The 20,551-nt window shown below is 42.9% G+C and overlaps 1 protein-coding gene across 1 annotated transcript in view; it reads right to left on the minus strand.

Moving 5' to 3' along the window:
* Nucleotides 1-20,551, minus strand: part of Cdk6 (cyclin dependent kinase 6) — a 210,833-nt gene that overhangs the window by 47,154 nt on the left and 143,128 nt on the right. The window contains exon 4 of the mRNA XM_052720182.1: nt 15,321-15,430. Within this exon, the coding sequence (XP_052576142.1) occupies nt 15,321-15,430 (110 nt within the window). The remainder of the gene's footprint in view (nt 1-15,320; nt 15,431-20,551) is intronic.

Consider the following 20,551-nt stretch of genomic DNA (forward strand, 5'->3'; position numbering starts at 1 on the left):
CTTAATTGCAGCACTCTGCAAGGCTCCTTCGTCAATATGGCTCATCTCTAAATTATTCCTTACAAAATGATACACACATGCATATATGTTCCTGCCTCCCCCAAACACCCCATCTCTTCATCAACACTTTTAGCTGGGTGCAGAGCACAGGTCCCCTTTGAGTTTTCCTGGCCTCAGAATAGGGAAATGGACCCTGTCTAACCATGTGGATCTTTTATAAGTGGATGGATGGATGGATGGATGGATGGATGGATGGATGGATGGATGGATGGATAGATAGGCAGACAGATAGATAGAAACTTTCTCAGAGTGGAGGCACAAGCAAACAGAGCTGGCTGCTCAGATGTCTCAGAGGGCACACACCAGGAACTAGAGAAAGGCTGCTAGGAGTGAAGAATACCCCTGGCTCACAGCCAGCAAGAAATCAGTAAGTTTCATAGCCACATTGAATTGACTTTAGCCAACAACTTGACCAAGATTGGAAGCACATTTACTCCTACAACATCTAGAATGAACCCTTGCTCTGCTGATAATTTGATGTCAGAAGTTAAAGAACCAGCTTTAGCCCACACAGAACTGTGAGATGGCACCCTGGGCTTCAACCCACACAGAACTGTGAGATAGCACACAGGTTGTTTGGGCCACTGATTGTAAGGTAATTAGCTACAGCAGCAATAGGAAGACAATAAGTCAACATGGGAAGTAATGGCAGCAACAAAAATCCCATCAGGACACGATGGAATAAACAGTAAACATTTGAGAACATGCAACACAGAATGGTTGTCATTGATGTCTGGCTGAGAATTGTTTACATTCTCACATCTTCACTGGGGCAGGGACTCTTCAGCAATGAGCATGGAATTATGTCAACACCTTAACAATGGGTAAGGTCTGAGGGAACTGCAGTCTAACAGCTAAGTATCTACAATAAGACACTACAAGAGCATTCTCATGTGAACAGAACACCACTGCACAAATGCTTTTACAGTTCAACACTTCATAAACTGCATTGATATACTATTATTAAAGAGTTTCACTCATGTTGAATACTTACTCATTAGATTTTTGTATTAGCACAGATTATCTTTAAAGAGAGAAATTCATGAGAAGATGCCAGAAGTACTACTATTACAAGGTAAAAATTCTCCCCAAAGTTGAACTTGATGTGCTTGTGTATTCTGAATTCCTGGATTTGAAGTTTCAGCGTTACCCTTTGCCACCCAGCCTCTAAAGACTACAACTTGGCTATCCATTTGTCTTTTTAATGTGTCCTCATTTCATTCATCTCCCTTTCTATTTCATCTTTAGTTTTTAACTTGGACCTAGTTGTCTTCTCTGTATTTTAAAAGGTCTTTAGAGAGAACATTGCTTTTTTAGTTACTGGTGGGCTAAAATGACTTTAGTCATATTTAATTAGACCTTTAAATCTGATGGTACACTCTTGCCTGAGGCTTTTTTGGGGGGAATTTCTGAAGTCCAATTACAGGGTTATTCTCATAATAAGGACTAATAAGTTATAATGAAATTATTTGCTTTTAAGCCTCATCCAGATGTTGTTTTGAAAAATATCCTTACCCAACCACATTCCTACAGGGTCATTAGTGTGACCAGTACCAACAGGTGAGGTCTGCTGGAGTCCTGGCTCTCCTGAGAGTTTTGGAGGAGAGGCGAGTCAGGGGACAGTCTCATCTTGCATCCATCATACCATGCCATTCCATTCCCAAGTTCTAGCCCTGCTATTCCCCATCGTTAGCTCAAATAAGTCCAATTAATACTTGATCATTTTTACAGTGTGTGTGGGTTGCGGAGGGCACACATATGGAGGCCAGAAGATCACTTTCTGCAGTTGGCCCTTTTCTTCCACAAGTGGGTTCCAGGGATTGAACTCTGGTCAACAGGCTTGGCAGCAAGTGCTTTTATTGGCTGATTCATCTCACCAACCCTCTACCTGATATTTAACCAACAAACACACAGTTATGGAACCCTTGAGTATGTGAAACTTCCTGCTGACTTTCCACGTTTAAGACAATGCGGTTGCCTTCAGCTACAGATTTTTCTTTTGCCTTCACAAAGACATGAAGATTTCTTTAGTCTCAACTGGCTGCTGGTTAAACAAAAGCTAATTAAAGAGAAACACAAGGGAAGCTAGCTTGGCCTTGTTAAATCTTTTCTTGTAAAACTTGGAAATGAATTTATTTGATCCTTGTTAGCATTATTCTTCCCAGGACGTGATGTGTTGGTCTCTGGAGTGAATTCCATCAGCTGTGTCCTTTGTATTCATTCCCTCCTTTATCTTGTAAAAGGAGTTGTGTGCTCCTTAAACTTCAATGCATTGGACAATCAAATTCCATCGCTCTTTCTCAGTCAGTGGTTAAGCATAGATATAAGTCATAAGCAGTCCTAAAGATGAACCTCAAGACTGCTGTTTAGACAGAAGATGGAGTTCTTTATCCAGGCATTCTGGTGGGCAGATGTGTGAACCTCGACTGACTACATCTACTCAGCTGTGAGTGAAGACAGCCTTTTAAGACACAGGCATGGAGTGGCATCTTCTACAATAAGACAGCCCTGAGCCCCCCATATCTGGAATCATTATTTCTGAAAATCAATTTTCTGGTTGATCTGAATTGAGTTTTCCACACTCACAGGTTGGAGTGTCACTCTTCAGTGACTGCCCCCATACAACACAGACTTTTCTGCATATCCAAGCCTTGTTTTCAGTTTGGGAACATGTTTCTTTGGTAATAGTTTTGCTTACTACCACATGACCATCAACTTCTTAGTTCAGGTTTCCACTCACTGCCCTTCCTATCTGTCACCATTCGAAACCCATTATTGTTTGTGTTCTGTGATGCTATTTCTCACTGCATTGGTTCTGCCTGTCGGTCCTACCACACTTGGTTACTGCACTTGGTTCCCTTACAATTCCACATCTTGTTCATCTCTCTTTTCAGCTCTGTTTGCACAAATCTAGAATGTGCAATCCATGTGGCTTTAGTTTCTGTTTTACAGGATGTCTTCTAGCAATTTTTGTGCTACTTTATTGACTTTTAGCAATTTTCTTTTGATTTTTTTCTAATTACGATTTTCTGAATTTTGTTTCCTTTGAATCTCTGGATAATTTACTTTGTCTTGCTCAGTATTCTTCCCAAAAAGTTACACTTTTTTCTTTTAGTTTTCTCCCCTTCTTTCTAAGAGAAGCAATTTTTCCATCCATGCTATTTGTAGTCAATGCACATATAATTACCTTGAACTCACATTTACTGCTTTCCGAGTAGCTATTATATTTTACAAATCTTACATGTTTGAGATAATACCGCTCTTCTGTCTAATTTCACCTGCAGATATTCCTTCACTTCCTCTGGAAGCCTGACTCCCCCCACCCCCTTAGGCGGTAGAGGTAAGTTCATAGTACCATGGAGCACTCAGTAGGAACAGGAGCCCATGCACATACCAAACTCATGCCATCATTTGCTTGTGTGTGTGTGTACGTGTGTGTGTGTGAGAGAGAGAGAGTGCGCGCACATGTGGGTGTGCACACATGTGCTGCATGTATGCACACTTAAATAGCCAACAACTCTCAATCCTATTCTTCAGTAAATTCTAATACTTGTATGTTTAAATTTGTCAAGCCAACTGGTGCAAGCCACCAACAACCGGACACTATCAGGCACTATTAGAGAAGGCACGGCTGTGGGATCATGTTGAATGCTCTCTATTTTCAATGGTTAAAACAAGAAGATGAGCGAGCAACTGAGGGAGCTGATGGGGAAGAAAGAGGGCAAGTGGGCAGAAGAAGAGAGGAGGGCGAGGGATACGGGAGAGGAGAAAAGGCGGAGGAGGGAGGGATGGAAGGAAGCTCTGGTAGTTCTAAGAACAATGCCCAAAGATTCTCAGCCAACTGGAGTCGTCAAATGCCACCTCTGTCATTCCAGGGGAAGGCCCGAGTGGAGAAAGACTCGGTCAGGTACCCAGAGGACCCTTAGCCCAAGTACCAGACAAGGAACATAACAGTCAGTCACCTGATGCAGTGCCCAGACCGCCCCCACCACCCATCACGTCAGTGTGCCATCTTTTGCCACACTTCACCATTTGTTGTAACTTTAGCACCATATAAAGGAAACTATGCAGGAGTACAGTGAAATTGCATGACCTTAGTATTTATCCAAAATAACTCTATTTACTCCCCTTTACTATCTTGTCTGGGAAATTTTCGTGAATGTTATAAAACAACAAATACATCATGCTTTGTAAGTTTCCAAGGCCAGATTCAACTTGGATTGGAGGTTCATGGTGCAGCTAACACCACTTGGCACAGGCCTGGAAATTTTTGTTTTCTATCATTACAAAGCACCTCCTGTTCACCTATTAACAGGCGGTGAGGAGATGTTTGCCATCCACTAAAGGTCAGACTGGTAAAACTGATTTTCATGCACCCGATGTCTCCTTTCTCTTCAAGGATTTTATAGTTAAGAGTGCGTGGCTCCTTGCTTCAAATTAATTATTTTTATCCAACACAGTGACCGAAAGACCAAACAGACCTAAGGTCTGAGACTGAGTCCGAGCCTTTTCCTATCCAGAATGGCTGATGGAGGGGCTTACAGAATCACCCCACGGCAATTCACCAACAAATCAAAACTGCAAGTAAGGACGTATCATCCAGTGACTACCAACAAAGGAGGAGGTAGAGGGGTTCCAGGTCCTCCCTGGAGGGTGATCAGGATCGGTCACACAGTCCTCCAAGCACAGACACTGTGAATGCTCTGGAACTATCTCTGGACTGTCCGAGGACTGGGAAAAATCATCCGAGAATCTGTCGGAACTCAGCTACATGTTTTTCTTTTTAACTGACAGAAAGGAAGATTCCTTCTTATTGCTGCTGAACTGATTAAAGAGGAAACCCACAGTGCATGTTACAGTTGAACTAGCTCTCTCGCGCATCACCAAGCTTTAAAATGGCTTCATAAGAAGTTACTGTATTTACTTGTTTTCAGCCGGTGTTTGTTTTGAGTACACAGGGTAACCAAAGATGACATAACATTCCCATCCTGTATTGTTCTTCATAAGCTGTATCTTTCTAGGGGTTTGAGGATCGAACCCAGCGCCTCACACACATCACACATGCTGGGGCAGGTCCTCTTCCACTGAGATACATCCTCAGCTCCCAGATAACCTTTGCCAATTTTCAGAAATCTCAATCCTACCCTCTAAGATTCATACAGATTTTAGTTTAAGGTAAACTTAAAGTTTAAACTTACAGGCCTTTTGAGGGTATTTTTGTTTAGCTAGAAGAGGTTTTAAATGTGTGTTGTCTGACCTCTAATTTTGCTTCTGGAATTCATCATACAGAAATACTTGGATAAACGTTTTATAAAAACAAGGCTAATGATTTTACAGCAACATTGTTTATAATAGTGCCCCAAACAAAGGAACAAACAACCTTTAGATGTTTATCAAAGGGACATTATTATTAACTTATTTTTAAAATTATAGCCATTATGAAATAAGTAAACAGACAGCTTTTGATTGGTTTAGTGTGCAACCATTTCTTTGTTTATAGAAGAATATGTCTAGATGTATTAATATGTCTATATGTAATAATACATTTATAGTAAAGAAAAGATAGGGAAGTATGCTTAGTGGGTTACCCTGGGAGTTTTTGATAAGAGTACAAGAAAGAAAATTCTTAGTTTATACTTCAGTACCACTGGGCATTTTTACAACCAGGCTGTTCTTTAAGAGACACAACAAACTGATCTCTAGATCTCCTAACTCAACCCGTAACAGTCCTTGTTTCTGAAGGCATATGGAGCAAGGTCTCAGACAAGGAGGCTCCCCAGGTGTAAGCAGTGCTTAAAGAGATCATATTTGGAAAGATTTGCTGGTGTTGATAAACACCAACTTATAGATGTGAACTCATGCCTAAGACATAGTTCTACAGAGGCAAAGCATGGCAGTGTTAGAGTGAATTGTGGACATTACATACACTGTGTAAGATTTCAGAAGCCCAATATGGTCAAAACGAGGAAAGCAAGGGATGGCAAACATCTCAGACTGTACATGGATGGTGTCTGAGGACTCTGGAGCACAGTGAGCTCTGAAGAAAGACATTAGGATCTAGAGGTCAACAAAGAGTACTTACCCTCAGTCACAAAGCTGGAAGAGCTAGGACACACACTGGGAATTTGGGTCTTAGGAAAGAATTCTGTGTCCCACAATTCCTTACCGCAGGTATGGGGGATGACCAGTGAGCTCAGGAAGAACATGGCAGAGAAAAATTCAGTAAGACAGCTGCAGACAGGGTTGTGGAGTGAGAGGCAGGCTGTGGTGGATTCCTCCTGAAGGAGGCAGCTCTTGGTACTGCTGTGGAAGCTGAAGAAAGGCAGGTAGGCACTGGGAACAGAAAGGCCGGGGTTTCTAACATCTAAAAAACATTTTAGTGTATTTTATGTGTATAGGCGCTTTCCATGAATTATGTATATGTATCATGTGTATGCCTGGTGCCAGAAGAGGGCATGGGATACCGTGGAACTGGAGTATGACAGTTGGGAGTCACCATGTGGGTGTTGGGAACTGAACTCAGGTCTTCTCAAGAGCAGCAAGAACCTCTAACCACCATACCCTCCCTCCATTTCCAAAGGCAGGGGTTTCTAGGTAGGAAAACCTGGAGCCACATTGTAGGGTCAAATAAGGACATCTTACTAAGGGCCATACAAAGTCGGGGCTTCTTTAAAAAGGTCTTTAAGGCCCAACAACCCCACATTAGTTAGGTTAAGTTTTTGCGAAAGTGTGATTATGGAGTATGGACTCATCATAGACACAAGTTGGTGAGAAGTGGTGTTGGCATGTGACTGTCCCAGGCAGTGAGTGTTAAAAAAGACCTATGTCATAGTGACAGAAGTTGGTGTTGGAAGGAGTAATGCCTGAGAGACCCAGCACAGATGACCCACAGGACCCGGATGAAGAAAGATGAAGATGAATCTCCAGTGACTTTGAGGATCCCTGTGGCAGATGTGTATTTCATCAGAACAAAGGAAGGAGAAGCAGCAGGTAAGAGAGGCCACTGAAGGAAAAAGTACCTTCGGGAGGATGGCAGACATGGTCTACCTGAGGGTCATCTCCATCTTGTCCAAGTAAAACTTTTAGGAATGTAGCTTTAGGACATGGGAGATGAAAAGAAGCCGATGAAGAGGACAGAGGTGGAGGTACTCAGGAATGTGCTCGTCACCCACAGGCAGCCAGGCAGGTTTCACAGAATGAGAGGGTGCACACTCAGAGGCTGCAGATACCAAGTGAGAAGTGGAAGGAGGTCCCTGGATGTCCACCTCTTGGGTGTCAGGAGGCCTTTGCGGTCGGATGTGACTGGGTTCAGAGCCTCCTCTCATCACTGATGAGATAGGCTGTGGAGCTCTGCACTACTTAACCTTGCTGTAAACGGAGGTGGCAACAGAACCCCATGAAGCTACTCGGAGATGTAGATGAAACTACATTTTAAACCACTGGATACAGGAACTGACTCACAGTAAGTAATCTAAAATGTTACCCATCATTTTACAAACTACCAATTCATTCATTATTATTGTACGTGGTGATGTGTGTAGAGCGACTCACATGTGTAGATCAGAAGACAACTTTGTGCATTCAGTTTTCTTGTTCCACCTTTACACAGGTTCTGAGGGTCAAACTCGGATTTGCATGCCAAATGCTTGATTCACTGAGCCGGCTACCAGACCCTACCTATCATTTTTTTAAATTTTATAATTTAATTTTACATATCAGCCACGGATTCCCTTGTTCTCCCCGCTCCCGCGCCCCCCCCCCCTGCCTTCTCCCCAGCTCCCCCCCATTCCCATCTCCTCCAGGGCAAAGACTCCCCTGAGGATTGAGTTCAACCTTGTAGACTCAGTCCAGGCAGGTCCAGTCCCCTCCTCCCAGGCCGAGCCAAGTGTCCCTGTATAAGCCCCAGGTTTCAAACAGTTAACTCATGCAATGAGCACAGAACCCGGTCTCACTGCCTGGATGCCTCCCAAACAGATCAAGCTAATCAACTGTCTCACTTATCCAGAGGGCCTGATCCAGTTGGGGGCTCCTCAGCCATTGGTTCATAGTTCATGTGTCTCCATTCGTTTGGCTATTTGTCCCTGTGCTTTATGTCACTGGAAAGGACTAAGGCATGAGCCAGTGGTGAAGAAGTGGTCGCTTCATCTATGTGTATTCTTTAAAGAAGTCTGGCCATCAAGGGAAGAAGAAGGCCTGGGGGCTTGGAAAGTAAAATAAAGATCATTTATGAGACGAAGAGTTGAGAGCTAGTAGATGGCAACTCTACTAAATCAGAAGAGGGTCACAGACGAAATGCCAAGAACACGGTTCTAGGGATTTGCCTTGACAGGAGGGAGCTGAGAGAAGGAAGAGAGAAGCAGAAAACAGATATCTGCATTGAAAGGAAGGGAGAGGATCTGCTTACTTGGACGGCTTTACTTATCGCAACAAATTGGGGGTAAGGCAGAATGCCGGGCTGGGAGTGTGGAAGTCAACAGGGTTTTAGTACTAACAATCGGAAGTAAAGGGAATCCTAGCACGGGACCGGGTCTGCCAGGGGAAAGGGACTGGAGGAGAATGGCAGGGCATGCCTATAAAGAGCTAGTTAGCAGGGCATGCCTATAAAGAGCTAGTTAGCAGGGCATGCCTATAAAGAGCTAGTTAACAGGCACTGAGCAAACATATGTGCTTAAGTTGCTCTTATTTCTGTCTGTAAGCAGAGCTTTCTTTTTAATCATGGATGACTTAGACCAGTGGCTCTCAACCTTTGGATCGCGACCCCCTGGCAAACTCTATCTCCAAAAATGTTTACATTACTATTCCTACCAGTAGCTAAATTACAGTTATGAAGAAGCAATGAAAGTAATTTTATGGTTGGGGGATCACCTCAGCATTAGGAACTGTGTTAAAGGCCACAGCAGTAGGAAGGTTGAGAATCACTGATTTAGAGGATGCTTCTTCAGGGGCATTTCTCTGAAAATGAGTCCAAATCTGAAATTCATCTCCAGAGTCACGGAACACTTACCGCTAGTTGGTGGAGACACGGAAAGTATGGGCTGAGCGATTCCGGGTTGAGCCAACTGGGGGGACCTTTACATTGTTCTGTCTCCCACCATGTGAAACCACAATCACAAGTGACATTCTTTCTTGCTCTCTAGTGTGTGGCTCTATGCTAAAATTCTCTAGTTGATGCAATTAAGACTTAGAGTTGGCAGTGTTAAAAAGAAGGCACAAGTTTGTTGAGACTGTGAGAATCACTCCCCAGAGCAGCAGACGGGTACTAGTAACACACTTCCCTTCTCAGAGAGGACAGTGCAGAGAGACAGTACATACACAGGAAAAGCTGGTGTGATGACGACACCATGAGGAAAGGCCAGGGCAGCAGGTAATCGGCTGCAGAAAAGGATTCCAAGACTCAGAGTGGAGCGATTAACAGGGGGAGAAAGAGCCAGAATGAGGCGCTGGCTGCTAAGAACGGAGATGGGAACCTGAGAAGAAAGAGAAAATGCGTGACGACAGGCTAGCTGAAGGCTAGCAAAGACGAAGTCTCATCTGTGGAGAAGACCACAGACAGAGCCAGGGCACCATACTGGAGAGAGGCTGTGAAGCTCTCGGCAAGCCCAGACCCAGTGGCTTCTCAGGACAGGCCTACTGTGAGAGCATCTGCTCGCCCTCAGGCAGACCTCTCCTGGATAGATCATCCATCACTCCACCAAGACTGGGCCCCGCCCCCTGGGGACCATCTCGGGTATTTCCTTGTCCAAGAGAATGTAATCTGCTTGTTCTTTTAATGAAGACCATGAAGAGAGGTGTCAGCCCAACTGAGCTAGTGCCTGGAGCCCTGCACATGCGTTCTGAGCGAGCCGGAGGTGACAGGTTTTCTTACCTCCGGGTGCCTGGGCATCCAGACAGCCAGTTAAGTACTGCACTTCCTTAGCATCACTAGAAGCACACTCTAGAGATGAAGAGCCACCAACAAAGCACGCAATGGGAGAACTGGCAAGGCACTCAGTAGTGTTTTAGACATTTGCTCACTGGCCATTGAGCCACAAAAGACAGCTAGAAACTCTGAGCTGCTGCTGCTGCTGGGCATTTAATTCAGAGAGATCAGTGACGACAAGTCTAGAGAGGCCACCAGACGAGGGGCCATATAACCATGAAGTCTTGTTTGTTTCCTGCGAACAGTGACTGTATTTGTTGTATTCTTCTTGGTGGCATTTGGCATTTTGTAGCTAAGGATCAGCTGGCAACCCAGTATTTCTAAGAATCACTATCTGTTCACCACAATCTCCATATTCAAAGAATCAGTAGCGTATTTTATTTTTTCAATGCACATTCTCTGACTTTGCTTTAACCTGAAAAACCCCATAACTTTCAAACCATAAACTAACAGTTCTGGCCAGTACCCCAAGGCAACTAAGAGATACGTGCAGAGTTGAGATCATTAATTTATTTCAGCACATAGTTAAATACCACCTCATCCCCCGCTTGTCTCCCTCTAACCCTCCAATCATTTAACTATATGGCTACTGACCAAAATTCTGACCATTTGAGTGTAAAATACAACTTAATGTGATGTTAAGACGGGTCACTTACAAAGAGCTAGAGAGGGAAGATTAAAACAATCTAGCTCTAATCCATTTTGTCCATTTTGTAGAATGCTTCTGTGGGTCAGTGCAGGCAGTTATTAAACTCAGATAATAGTGACAGATGGTATTTAACTCTCTGGCTCTTTGGCAACCATCTGTTCTAAGACTTCTTTATTGAGCTTGCATTTCCTAGGCATCAATTTTAGAATAGAAAGCATGTATCTCTTGATAATGTTAATGAGAACCAATCAATCTTTCCAATGATAAGGAGACCGGGAATCAAGGTCAATGACTGTGTGATCTGCTTCTCCACCTCGAAAATGTCACTGCCCTTCTCTTATAGTAATACATAAAATACTCTAGAAAAAAATACAGGCTTTGTGTGTTTGGTAATGTCAGGAGCAAAACCACAACAGAGCAGAGAAACCAACAGCTACGGCGTCAGGCAGACTTGTTTCTGATCTGGCTCTACATGTGAGAGTTGGTGTTCCTGAATAAGTTACTCATCCTACTTGGGAGGAGCCCACATCACTAGCCTCTGGATTCTGGGCCTCCGAATGTGGCCTGGTGAGATAATGTGTGTGAAGGCCCTGGGCCGGGGCTTGTCAGAACACGGGCGTTTAGGTCCCATGGCTTCTTTTCTTCTCCCAGGTTATGGAGGATAGCAAGTTTTGCTCATGCAAAAATGATTATTCCTCAAAGATTTTAATATAAATATAATTATATATAAATATATATTAATATAAATATAATTATATAATTATAAATAACTAGGATGTGGCTTTTAGGCTTACATTGAGAATTCTTTACTCCCCCAAACAGTCTTCTTATACCAACCCACAGCACTCCATCCTTTATAAGGCAGTTCTGCTTAATGAACGCATCACGCACACAATAACTTTCTTCTTCACTAGGATTTAAGACAGTCATCATCCCTGAAGAGTTGTTATTATAGGGTTTTGACATCAGGCACTTTCAGCTGGTGATGTGTGATATTTAAATAGATCCGAATGCTTATCAGACAAATAAATCACCAGTTTACCAAAGCTATGGTTTTATATAATCTTGTTTAGAGTGAGGCTAAATGAAAAAGTAAGCTGATTCAGGGTAGCAAAAAAAAAAAAAAAAAAAGGAAATGGTAGTAAAGCTGCCATAAGGATATAACAAAAACAATGAGGGTAATAAAGATGATACAATATAGAAATTACTGTCTCTGCAACAAGTGGGAACACAAAATGGACAGGTACCAATATTCCCTGACTTAGATTATTCTACAGTAATCAAAGAGTATGCTTTCAGGATCCTGGGCTTCTGCATTCTCAATAGGATCTACACAGAATCAGGAGTCCAGGTGGATCCTGGTGATGCTGGAGTACTGGGACACTTCCGGCCTAAGTAAGAAGCAGGCCGTGCCCAGACAAGACATCTGGAGAATCACAGGAGTATCACTGTGAGCCGAGCAGAAACAAAGATCAAAGACTGCGTCCAGGTTCAAGGTCACAGTCAAGCAGCAGGGGTCAGGCAGGGACAGGGCATCCTAGGAAGGTTAGGTGTCTGGTCTAGATTTACTCTGCTTAGGTTTAGGACCCAGTTTCTGCTACTGCTTCCTCCTTCAATCCTTCAGTCCCTCATTTCTCTCGCAACCTCCTGCCTTCATATAGCACCTTTAGGAGAAGGGCACTCTCCTGTGTCCACACTCCAAGGAGCCAATGGGTCTCAACCAGTATCTTACTCTCGAAGCCAAGGAAAGTAGAGGATTGTCACTGTCACCAAGGAAGCCTTTCCTTGAGCCTCCTTTCCCAGTCCTAATTCTGAGGTGGGAGGAGGGCTGCTCTTGTCATGTTGGATTGGAATACAGAAGGAAAATTTCCCATAGGGAAAAGGTTTTGATGACCTAGCAATATAATGTTGCATGTAAGTTCCCAATTATTCAGGAGCCCTCAAGCTAGCATGGGAACCTGACTATCCATTTACACTAATCACTTAGGTGGAAATAAAGTGAAACTTGGGGTTGAATTCTTCCATAAGTGGCTATCACTCAGACTTTAAAATGGAGCCAATAACGGACTAGTGAATGCTCAATTCTAATATTTTAAGTTTTATCTTTCTTCTAGCATCTTCAAAAACAGGTTTTAAAAATCACCAATCATGGCTAATCTAATAAATAGTATTGTGGAAAAGTAACTGACCTCCCCACCCCCAAAATAGGGACCCCATTTTTACACTGAGGAAAATTCTAGACTCATAAATATAATTGCAATGAGCATTGTTCTAATAGACTCTTTAGTATTAAGTTATTCCCTGGGTAGCCTGAAACACCTGTCCTAACTCTCTACTTCTGGGTCTTAATCCCATCTCTGACCTTTAACCTAATATGTTCCACTCCTGTTGGATAAAGGAATCACCTGAGGCACTTTAAAAAAAAAAAAAAAACAGCCGGGCGGTGGTGGCGCACGCCTTTAATCCCAGCACTCGGGAGGCAGAGCCAGGCGGATCTCTGTGAGTTCGAGGCCAGCCTGGGCTACCGAGTGAGTTCCAGGAAAAGGCGCAAAGCTACACAGAGAAACCCTGTCTCGAAAAACAAAAAAACAAACAAACAAACAAAAAAATCAAAACAAAACAAAAAAAAAAAAACAGAATTCCTGGCCCAACTCGGTAATGAATCAGAGCCTCAAGGAGTGCCGGAGATACACATTTTTAAGTACTGCCCATTTCTGGCAACACCATCATCCAGTCTAGCGGTTCTTAGCCTGGTTCTTATTAGGATCAAGTGGAGGGTTTGCCAAAACACAGAGAGGTAGAATCCAGAATCCCAGATCAGTAGATGTAGGATGGATCCTAAGAAAGGCCCAAGTAATGATGAAGCACCACACAGGGACCACACTTCCAAAAACGACCTATGGAAGGGCAGAAGACACGGCTTAGTTGGTAAAGTGCTTGCCCAGCAGGCACAGGCACCTCCAGCACCAACATAAAGAGCAGGGCATGATGGCCTGAGCCTGTAATACTAGGGCTGGGAGGTAGAAACAGGGATGACCCTTACGGCCAGCCAGCCTAGCTGAATCAGCTAGTCCAGTGAGATGGCAGTCTCAAAAAATGTGGATGACACTGAGGTAGACTTCTGGTCTTCACATGCATGCAATATACACAAGCCCTTCTTCCTCAACTGTCCCAAGCCCTACTTATGTAGCCTGGTTGGTAGTCACTGCAGTTTAGTTGATGGCTAATTTGTATTCCTGCCCTTGTTTTTTTTTTTTTAAAACATTACTAGATTAGAATTTACTGGACTCCCTTTCAATTCATACCCCTGCTATTTCTTAGCTGCCATTCATTCAGTTTCTTCTTACATCAAGGATTAGAAAAGGAAACACAATGGGAAAACTCTGGCAATGCTCTTGACACACAGTAGGCAGGCCAGCATGAAACATTCTTTGTATTCTCAAGTGTGTCTTTGCCACAATCCCATCCTGTGAGTTACAGTGAATTTTGCTGAGGTCTAGAAGCCCTTCACAAAATTCACCCACACATACTTCCTCTGGCTCTCACAGACAGCAGGCCACAATGGCTGACCACTTCTTTCCTCAGAAAAGAAGCTACACAGAGCTATATTCTGAACATGCTCAGTGGGAACACACCCAGCTTCCTCACTCACCTCTCTCGAGGGAAACAAAAACAGAAAAGATAGGGTTAGCTCCCTGACAGAACCTTATTGTACTGTTGGCCAATTTTTGTGACCTAAAGATAGAGTGAACTGCAGCTTTCACATGCAGTGTGGCCCTGGACATGACACAACTCTCCCACCACCGCTGAAAACATCTCCAATGTGGAGTGGACACTTGGACACTGAGAACACATAAAATCCTGTCTGATCAGGATCATCCTTTTCAAGCATGCATTTTACTTTGTGTGCACGTGCATGCCACAGTAGGCCCATGAAGGTCAGGGAACTGGTGAGAGTCGGTTTTCTCCATTTGCCATAGGCATTCTGGGGAGGGAAACAGGGAGGGAGGGAGGGAGGGAGGAAGGAAGGAAGGAAGGAAGGAAGATAGATATACAGAAATAGAAAAGGTAAGAGCCCAGAGGCAAAAGGTAGATGGGCTAATTTAGGTTAAGAAAAACTGGCAAGAAACAAGCCAAGCTAAGATCGGTCTTTCATAAGTAATAATAAGTCTCTCTGTGTGTTTTTATTTAGTAGCTGGGTGGTGGACCCCGCCCCCCCACAAGAGCCAAAAGAGCAAAGAGCAAAAACAACCAACAACACTCTCCCATGCCCAAATGTGCCAGATCTCTCCTCCGTATGGCAACACTCTGTCAGTACTGTGAGGCACCACTCATGTCTGCCTTCCCTTCACCTTGTACCCCTCCCCCCACAACGGTTTCCCCATTAGGACTCCTGATAAAAACTCCTGTGTATTTCATAGCCCTGATCATCCTCCTGTGGAAAAAGCCCACCCTGAGGGTCTTTCTTCACTAAAAATACTGTAAGATGTTTCAAGTTGACTAGTAAGGCAGCGGGCGTTTACGCTCCAGACAGCTTCTACAACCAGGCGCTACAGTCCTTGTAAGGACTGTGGACTGTGGACCTAGGACAGGACTGAGTGCAGGTGGGTACGATCACGACCTCAACTGAGACAGAAACGCCATGCTGCCACTTAATAGACTGAGGATTCAAAGAGGAAATGGAGTTCTTACTTTCTGCGAAACATTTCTGCAAATATGCAGCCAACACTCCAGAGGTCCACAGGGGTGGCGTAGCTGGACTGGAGCAAGACTTCTGGGGCTCGGTACCACAGCGTGACGACCTGCAACAGCAAAAGGATCTGGGCATTAACGAGGAATCCAGCTGATGGATTACATGCCAATCCTGTGTGGCTCAACAACAAGATCCAGTTCCTGCAGCATGTCTATGCATCATGGCAACGGCATGACAAAGACATGAAGTGCACAGGACAGGAAACCGCATCACACTGCATAGTCCTGAACCTGGGGCTCCCATTTCAGACTGTCTTCATGGGACCAGGAATGGCAAATAACATAAGTTTCAGAAAGCAAGTAAAAAATTAAACAAAACCAAATTCTTATCACAAAACTCCCCCACTCATGAGACTTCAAACACACAGAAACCAATGACGGCTGAATTCCCAAGTCACGGTTAGAAAACAGGACCCCAGCGGCTGCTGGAGGACGACCCTGCAGCACACTGAGGGTCCCAGGCCAAGTCAAAACTGTTCTTATTGCCACACTATGGGGAACCAAAACAAACCCCCTTCCCTGCTGCCGCTCTTTTTTAGCAAACGAGACAGAGGAAAAACAAGAGAGAATGCATAACCCAAGTGTTTGCACCCAAGGATGAAGAAGTCATCCCAAGAACACATTTAACAGAACAGATGGAGAAGCACAGCTGTAATCTTAGACGTCAGGTCAAAGCTTCAGGTTCCTGTGTGTGCAGGGAATCAAGGGCTTCTCTGGTCTGGAGATACCGGACACAAGGGTGCACTCTAGTGTCAGACAGTCCATCAATATTGTCACATATTTTAATACACATTTGACATTATTCAGGTCTCTTTATCCTCACTATTTTGTCTGTGTTACTATCTAAATTTCCTGAAATATTGACTTCATATACTTTGATCCTGTGTTAGTTGGTGTATCGATGTTGTGGTAGCAAGTCTCTAAAAATATTTCCTTCTCTTCTTTATGTACACATTCACAGAATGGAGTCTACTCGGCTTCCACTGAATGCTAGCTGCTTGACCTACAGAACATGGCAGTGATGTCTGAGGCTATCAAGCCTAGCTCATCGGGTGTTTTGTAGCCTGGGCCCTTCCAAGCACTTGCTTTTGAGGCACCTCCTCTCTGGACTCAGCAGTGATTCTGTGAGATGTCCACAAGATGCTCTGACAAGTCCCTGCTAGGCTGTCAGTTGAGAGCTATGTGAGCCACCAATATTGGACATTTGAGACCAGCTTGTCCCCCAGATGACTCAAGACTGCTGAGGTGAGTCCCATCAACCTACAAGAGTATGAGCAATAACAAAATCGTGTTGTTTTAGCTTTTGGGGGTGAGTATACAGAGACACTGACAGTTCTCACCTCTTCAACTCATGTTTTGTTTCAAATTCACCCAGGGGTCAATTGTATTTAACAGACACTTGGTTGATATCTAATGGAGGAGTCTATATCAGACATGGTGGCACATGCCTAACCTTAGCACCTGGGAGGCTGAGGCAGGAGGACCATGAGTTTTAAAACCAGCCTAGGCTACAGAGTCAAGACCCTATCTTAAAATAGTAACAAAAAATTGGAAGAATTATGGTAATGTAATAGAAATAAAAACAAAATACAAACTGAATCAAAACAACACTATCTTGGTTCTCACCTGGCTCTAATGTTTCTTTCTGGCATCTCCCATGGTGCCCCTACATCCTTGTTACTCTAGTTAAATGCTAGACTGCACCACTGTTTTCAACCCTTACAGTGAATGGAACCGTCTGTAGAACCTTTGGGAAAATGAAGGTGTCTGAACTTTATGCTAACTCACCAAAGAGAGCCTTTGCTCATCTGTTTTCTCCTTTCTTCTTTTTCTTATTTTGACATGCTTGAGGGAACGCTTATCGGAGTCTAAGCACCACCAACTAGCAGCCTATAGTTCTTGCCATCACACATTTGTTCATTCTGTTTTCTTAGCTTAAAGCTTTTTCTTCCTCTCTCTATGTGTGGAAATTCTATTTCTCCCACAAGGTCCAGTCTCATGCCACCAGCATCCTGAACTCAATGCTACCTCTAACAGTTCATGATTCCTTCCTGAGGGCTTGGACAAGGTGTTATCCACTGCATGTCTGTAAATATCTATTATGATACTGTGTCCATAACAACTAGGTCTCAATATCAGAGTAGTGATCTTAAGGCAATCAGTCCTAGGAAGATAATTGGGCAAATACACTTTTACTTTATTAGCGTTCACAGAAGGAGGAGCACCTCTTTATTTCTGACATACTGTAAACACAAGTCAGCTGCCAACTGTTCACCAAGTTCTGCTTGAATGGCGCGCACACGCACACATACACACTGTGAAGGCACACATCTATTTATTCATTTGCCTCAATTCAAAATAAAGCCTAGCATTGTGACAGGTGGAATCTCAAACCGAATGCCTTGTTATTTTAAGATGCACCAAGGAAACTGATCTCTGGTATCTCATCCTAATAAATTTCGCAATGCTATCTTCACATTCAATACTTTAGTCTGCAGAATCTACTACGGTCATTAAAAATGTTTCAACATTAAAAATAAGAACATTTGATAGGTTTAGGAATTTCCCTCCTACTCATTTTAAAATTTACTCACCACTCAAAAATACAGGTTTTTATCTGATTCTTTAAAAATATCTGTTCATAGTGACCATGTGATTATTCTTTGTTTTATAATGACAGACAGGACGTTAGAGTTCCTAATACTGCAGCAATCCTGCCTTCGTGGAATAAATCATTCCTAGTCATTGCTTTTTATCCTCTTAATACACTTATGAACTGTCCACAAACGTTTTTAAGGACATTAATATTTTCATAAGTGAGAGTAGCCTATAGGGCTTTTGTGTGTTACTTTTTTCCTGTTTTGACATCAGGAATATGCAAGCATTCCACTTCCTTCTTTATCCCTGAAGCATTAAAGACAAGAATAATTAATCCTCTGAGAGGTAAACTCACCGGCAAAACTCTGGCCTACATCTTTGTCAGCGTGTGTCTTTACAAATGTTGGAATTTCTTCTTGGTAATTGGTTCATGCATGTTTCACCCTCTTCATGAGTCAGTTTTGATTATGATCAAAGATTTTTCTATAAACTCCTCAATCTCAACTTTAAACTGTATTGGCTAAAATCTCTACACAGTATTTCTTACTATCTTAGCTTTAGTTTGGTTGAACTGACTAGTGTGTGTGCGCGCGCACGCGCCCCCTTTAGATTTTCTCTATTCACAAATGTCAGGTCTGCCAGGAGTTTAGTCAAATTATTTATTTTAAAAATTAACATGAAGTTTTATTTTCGTTTTGGAAACATTCTTCTTTTATTTGTTAATCTAGTGATTTCTACATTTACCCTGTACAATTTCTCCCCCATCATCTTTGTTTTCCCTTGCACTTTTCTTAGTTTAAACTTTTCTTATTAATTTTCAAATTCAATTAATAGAATAATTATTTCCATCTGAATTTTTATGAATTCTGCTCATCGCTGGATAATACATATTTTTAGTTTTTCCTTTAGTCAAAGAACACAATACTTTGAAGAGTAAATAATCTAGAAAAGTATCTCAATATTTCCATATGACCAGTTTATTTATAGTTATCTTTTTTTTTTAAACTATTGGGGGCTGAACACAGAGACTTGTATATACTAACCAAGCAGTCTACCACTACGTCGTTATAGGCCCACCTCACAGCTCTCTTTTAATGGTGGAGTTACTTAGTTTATTACCACCAGAGACTGTAACCTGTCCAATTCCTACTTGGTTGGCTTTATTTTTGTTTTCTTTATGACGACACCTGTTTGCTGCTGTTTTTTTGTGGGGTGTGGAAGAGCACTCTGCATTAAGAACGACCTTCTACTAACCGAACAACCTATCACTGAGGCTGTACGTCACACAAGTCCTCACACTTCGCGGTGTCTGCCAATTCTGAGGGAGGTCCTAGCCTTGTCACTGCTCCTTCTCATCTCCCCCTCCCCCCAGAATTTCTGAAGTTTACATTTCATACACAGGTTGGCATTGCATTTTTGGCGATTAATCTTTACAATGATACAATATTAGTAAAGGAATGAGAATTCAGATGGTACACGCAGACTAATATACAAGTCCTAGTTAATTCAGTTGTAAAATGTAAAGAAAACAGCGTATTCATTCAGCAATACAAAACGGTAAAGCAGGACTTAAAAATATAAAATCTATACAAAGAGAAATGATACAAACTGTTGCTGAAGAACATAAAACCTAAATAAATGGTATGGCAAAGCATGACACCAATGTGAAATGCCCTACGGTAAAGGTAATATTAATATAAAAAATAGGAAAACCCAATGATATTGGGGAGAAAACAACTCTGAGCCAAAGAAACCAGAAGGTGTCAAAGACAAAAACACCACATGAAGTCCGGAAAGAGATGGACACCATACTGCTTGAAGGACTTGTATAAACCGGTAAGAAAAGAATGCACCTGAAGAGTGGGCAGTCAACCCGTAAGAAATACAAACGGCCAAAGATGGGGGGTGAGGGTGGGATTGAGACGATGCAATGAAATTGTACCGGGGTGGGGCTGATGTGAAGAAATTAGCAGAACAATATTATTAGAAGTTTTAAACTGCAGACTGGCACAACTCTTTTAAAGCAAAGAAAGATGGCATGTATAAAGTTAATAGTACATGTTCCTGATACAGCATTCTCAGAAATATTTATACTACTAAACAAACAGTCATTCCTAAGGATGTTTATGCTGCAGCAATGACCACTAGGAGGGCATTATTTATCTTTCAAAAAAGAATGGGATTGTTTGCATCTTGTAAAGATGCCCATGAACACTGTTGAGCAAATAATCGACTCTGAGCTCTATTGCAGTATGTTCTGATTTTTGTTAAGACATTATGTGTAGGTGTGAGCAGAATGACCATAGTGTGCCTAGAAAAATGTCCAGGGACACAGGCATGAAGCTCGCAGTGGGCATCTGTCACCAAGCCTGGAGTATACCCACAGGGTGGCTGCTGGGAGCCAGTTCTGGTTAGTGAGCACATTTTTCCTTTAGAGCTGAGAACTGGGAATTTCAGATGGAGGCATAGCCTGGTCCAAAGCATGGAGCTGAGAAGGGCTGGGATTCCAGGCGAGGGCTATCTGATGATCTACACCCTCCTGGAAATCTCAAGGAGAACTTTTAGTGCTGAAC

This window comes from Peromyscus californicus, unplaced genomic scaffold, assembly GCF_007827085.1.
Source record: "Peromyscus californicus insignis strain IS unplaced genomic scaffold, ASM782708v3 Scaffold_6__1_contigs__length_162567912, whole genome shotgun sequence".
Classification (NCBI taxonomy): domain Eukaryota; kingdom Metazoa; phylum Chordata; class Mammalia; order Rodentia; family Cricetidae; genus Peromyscus; species Peromyscus californicus.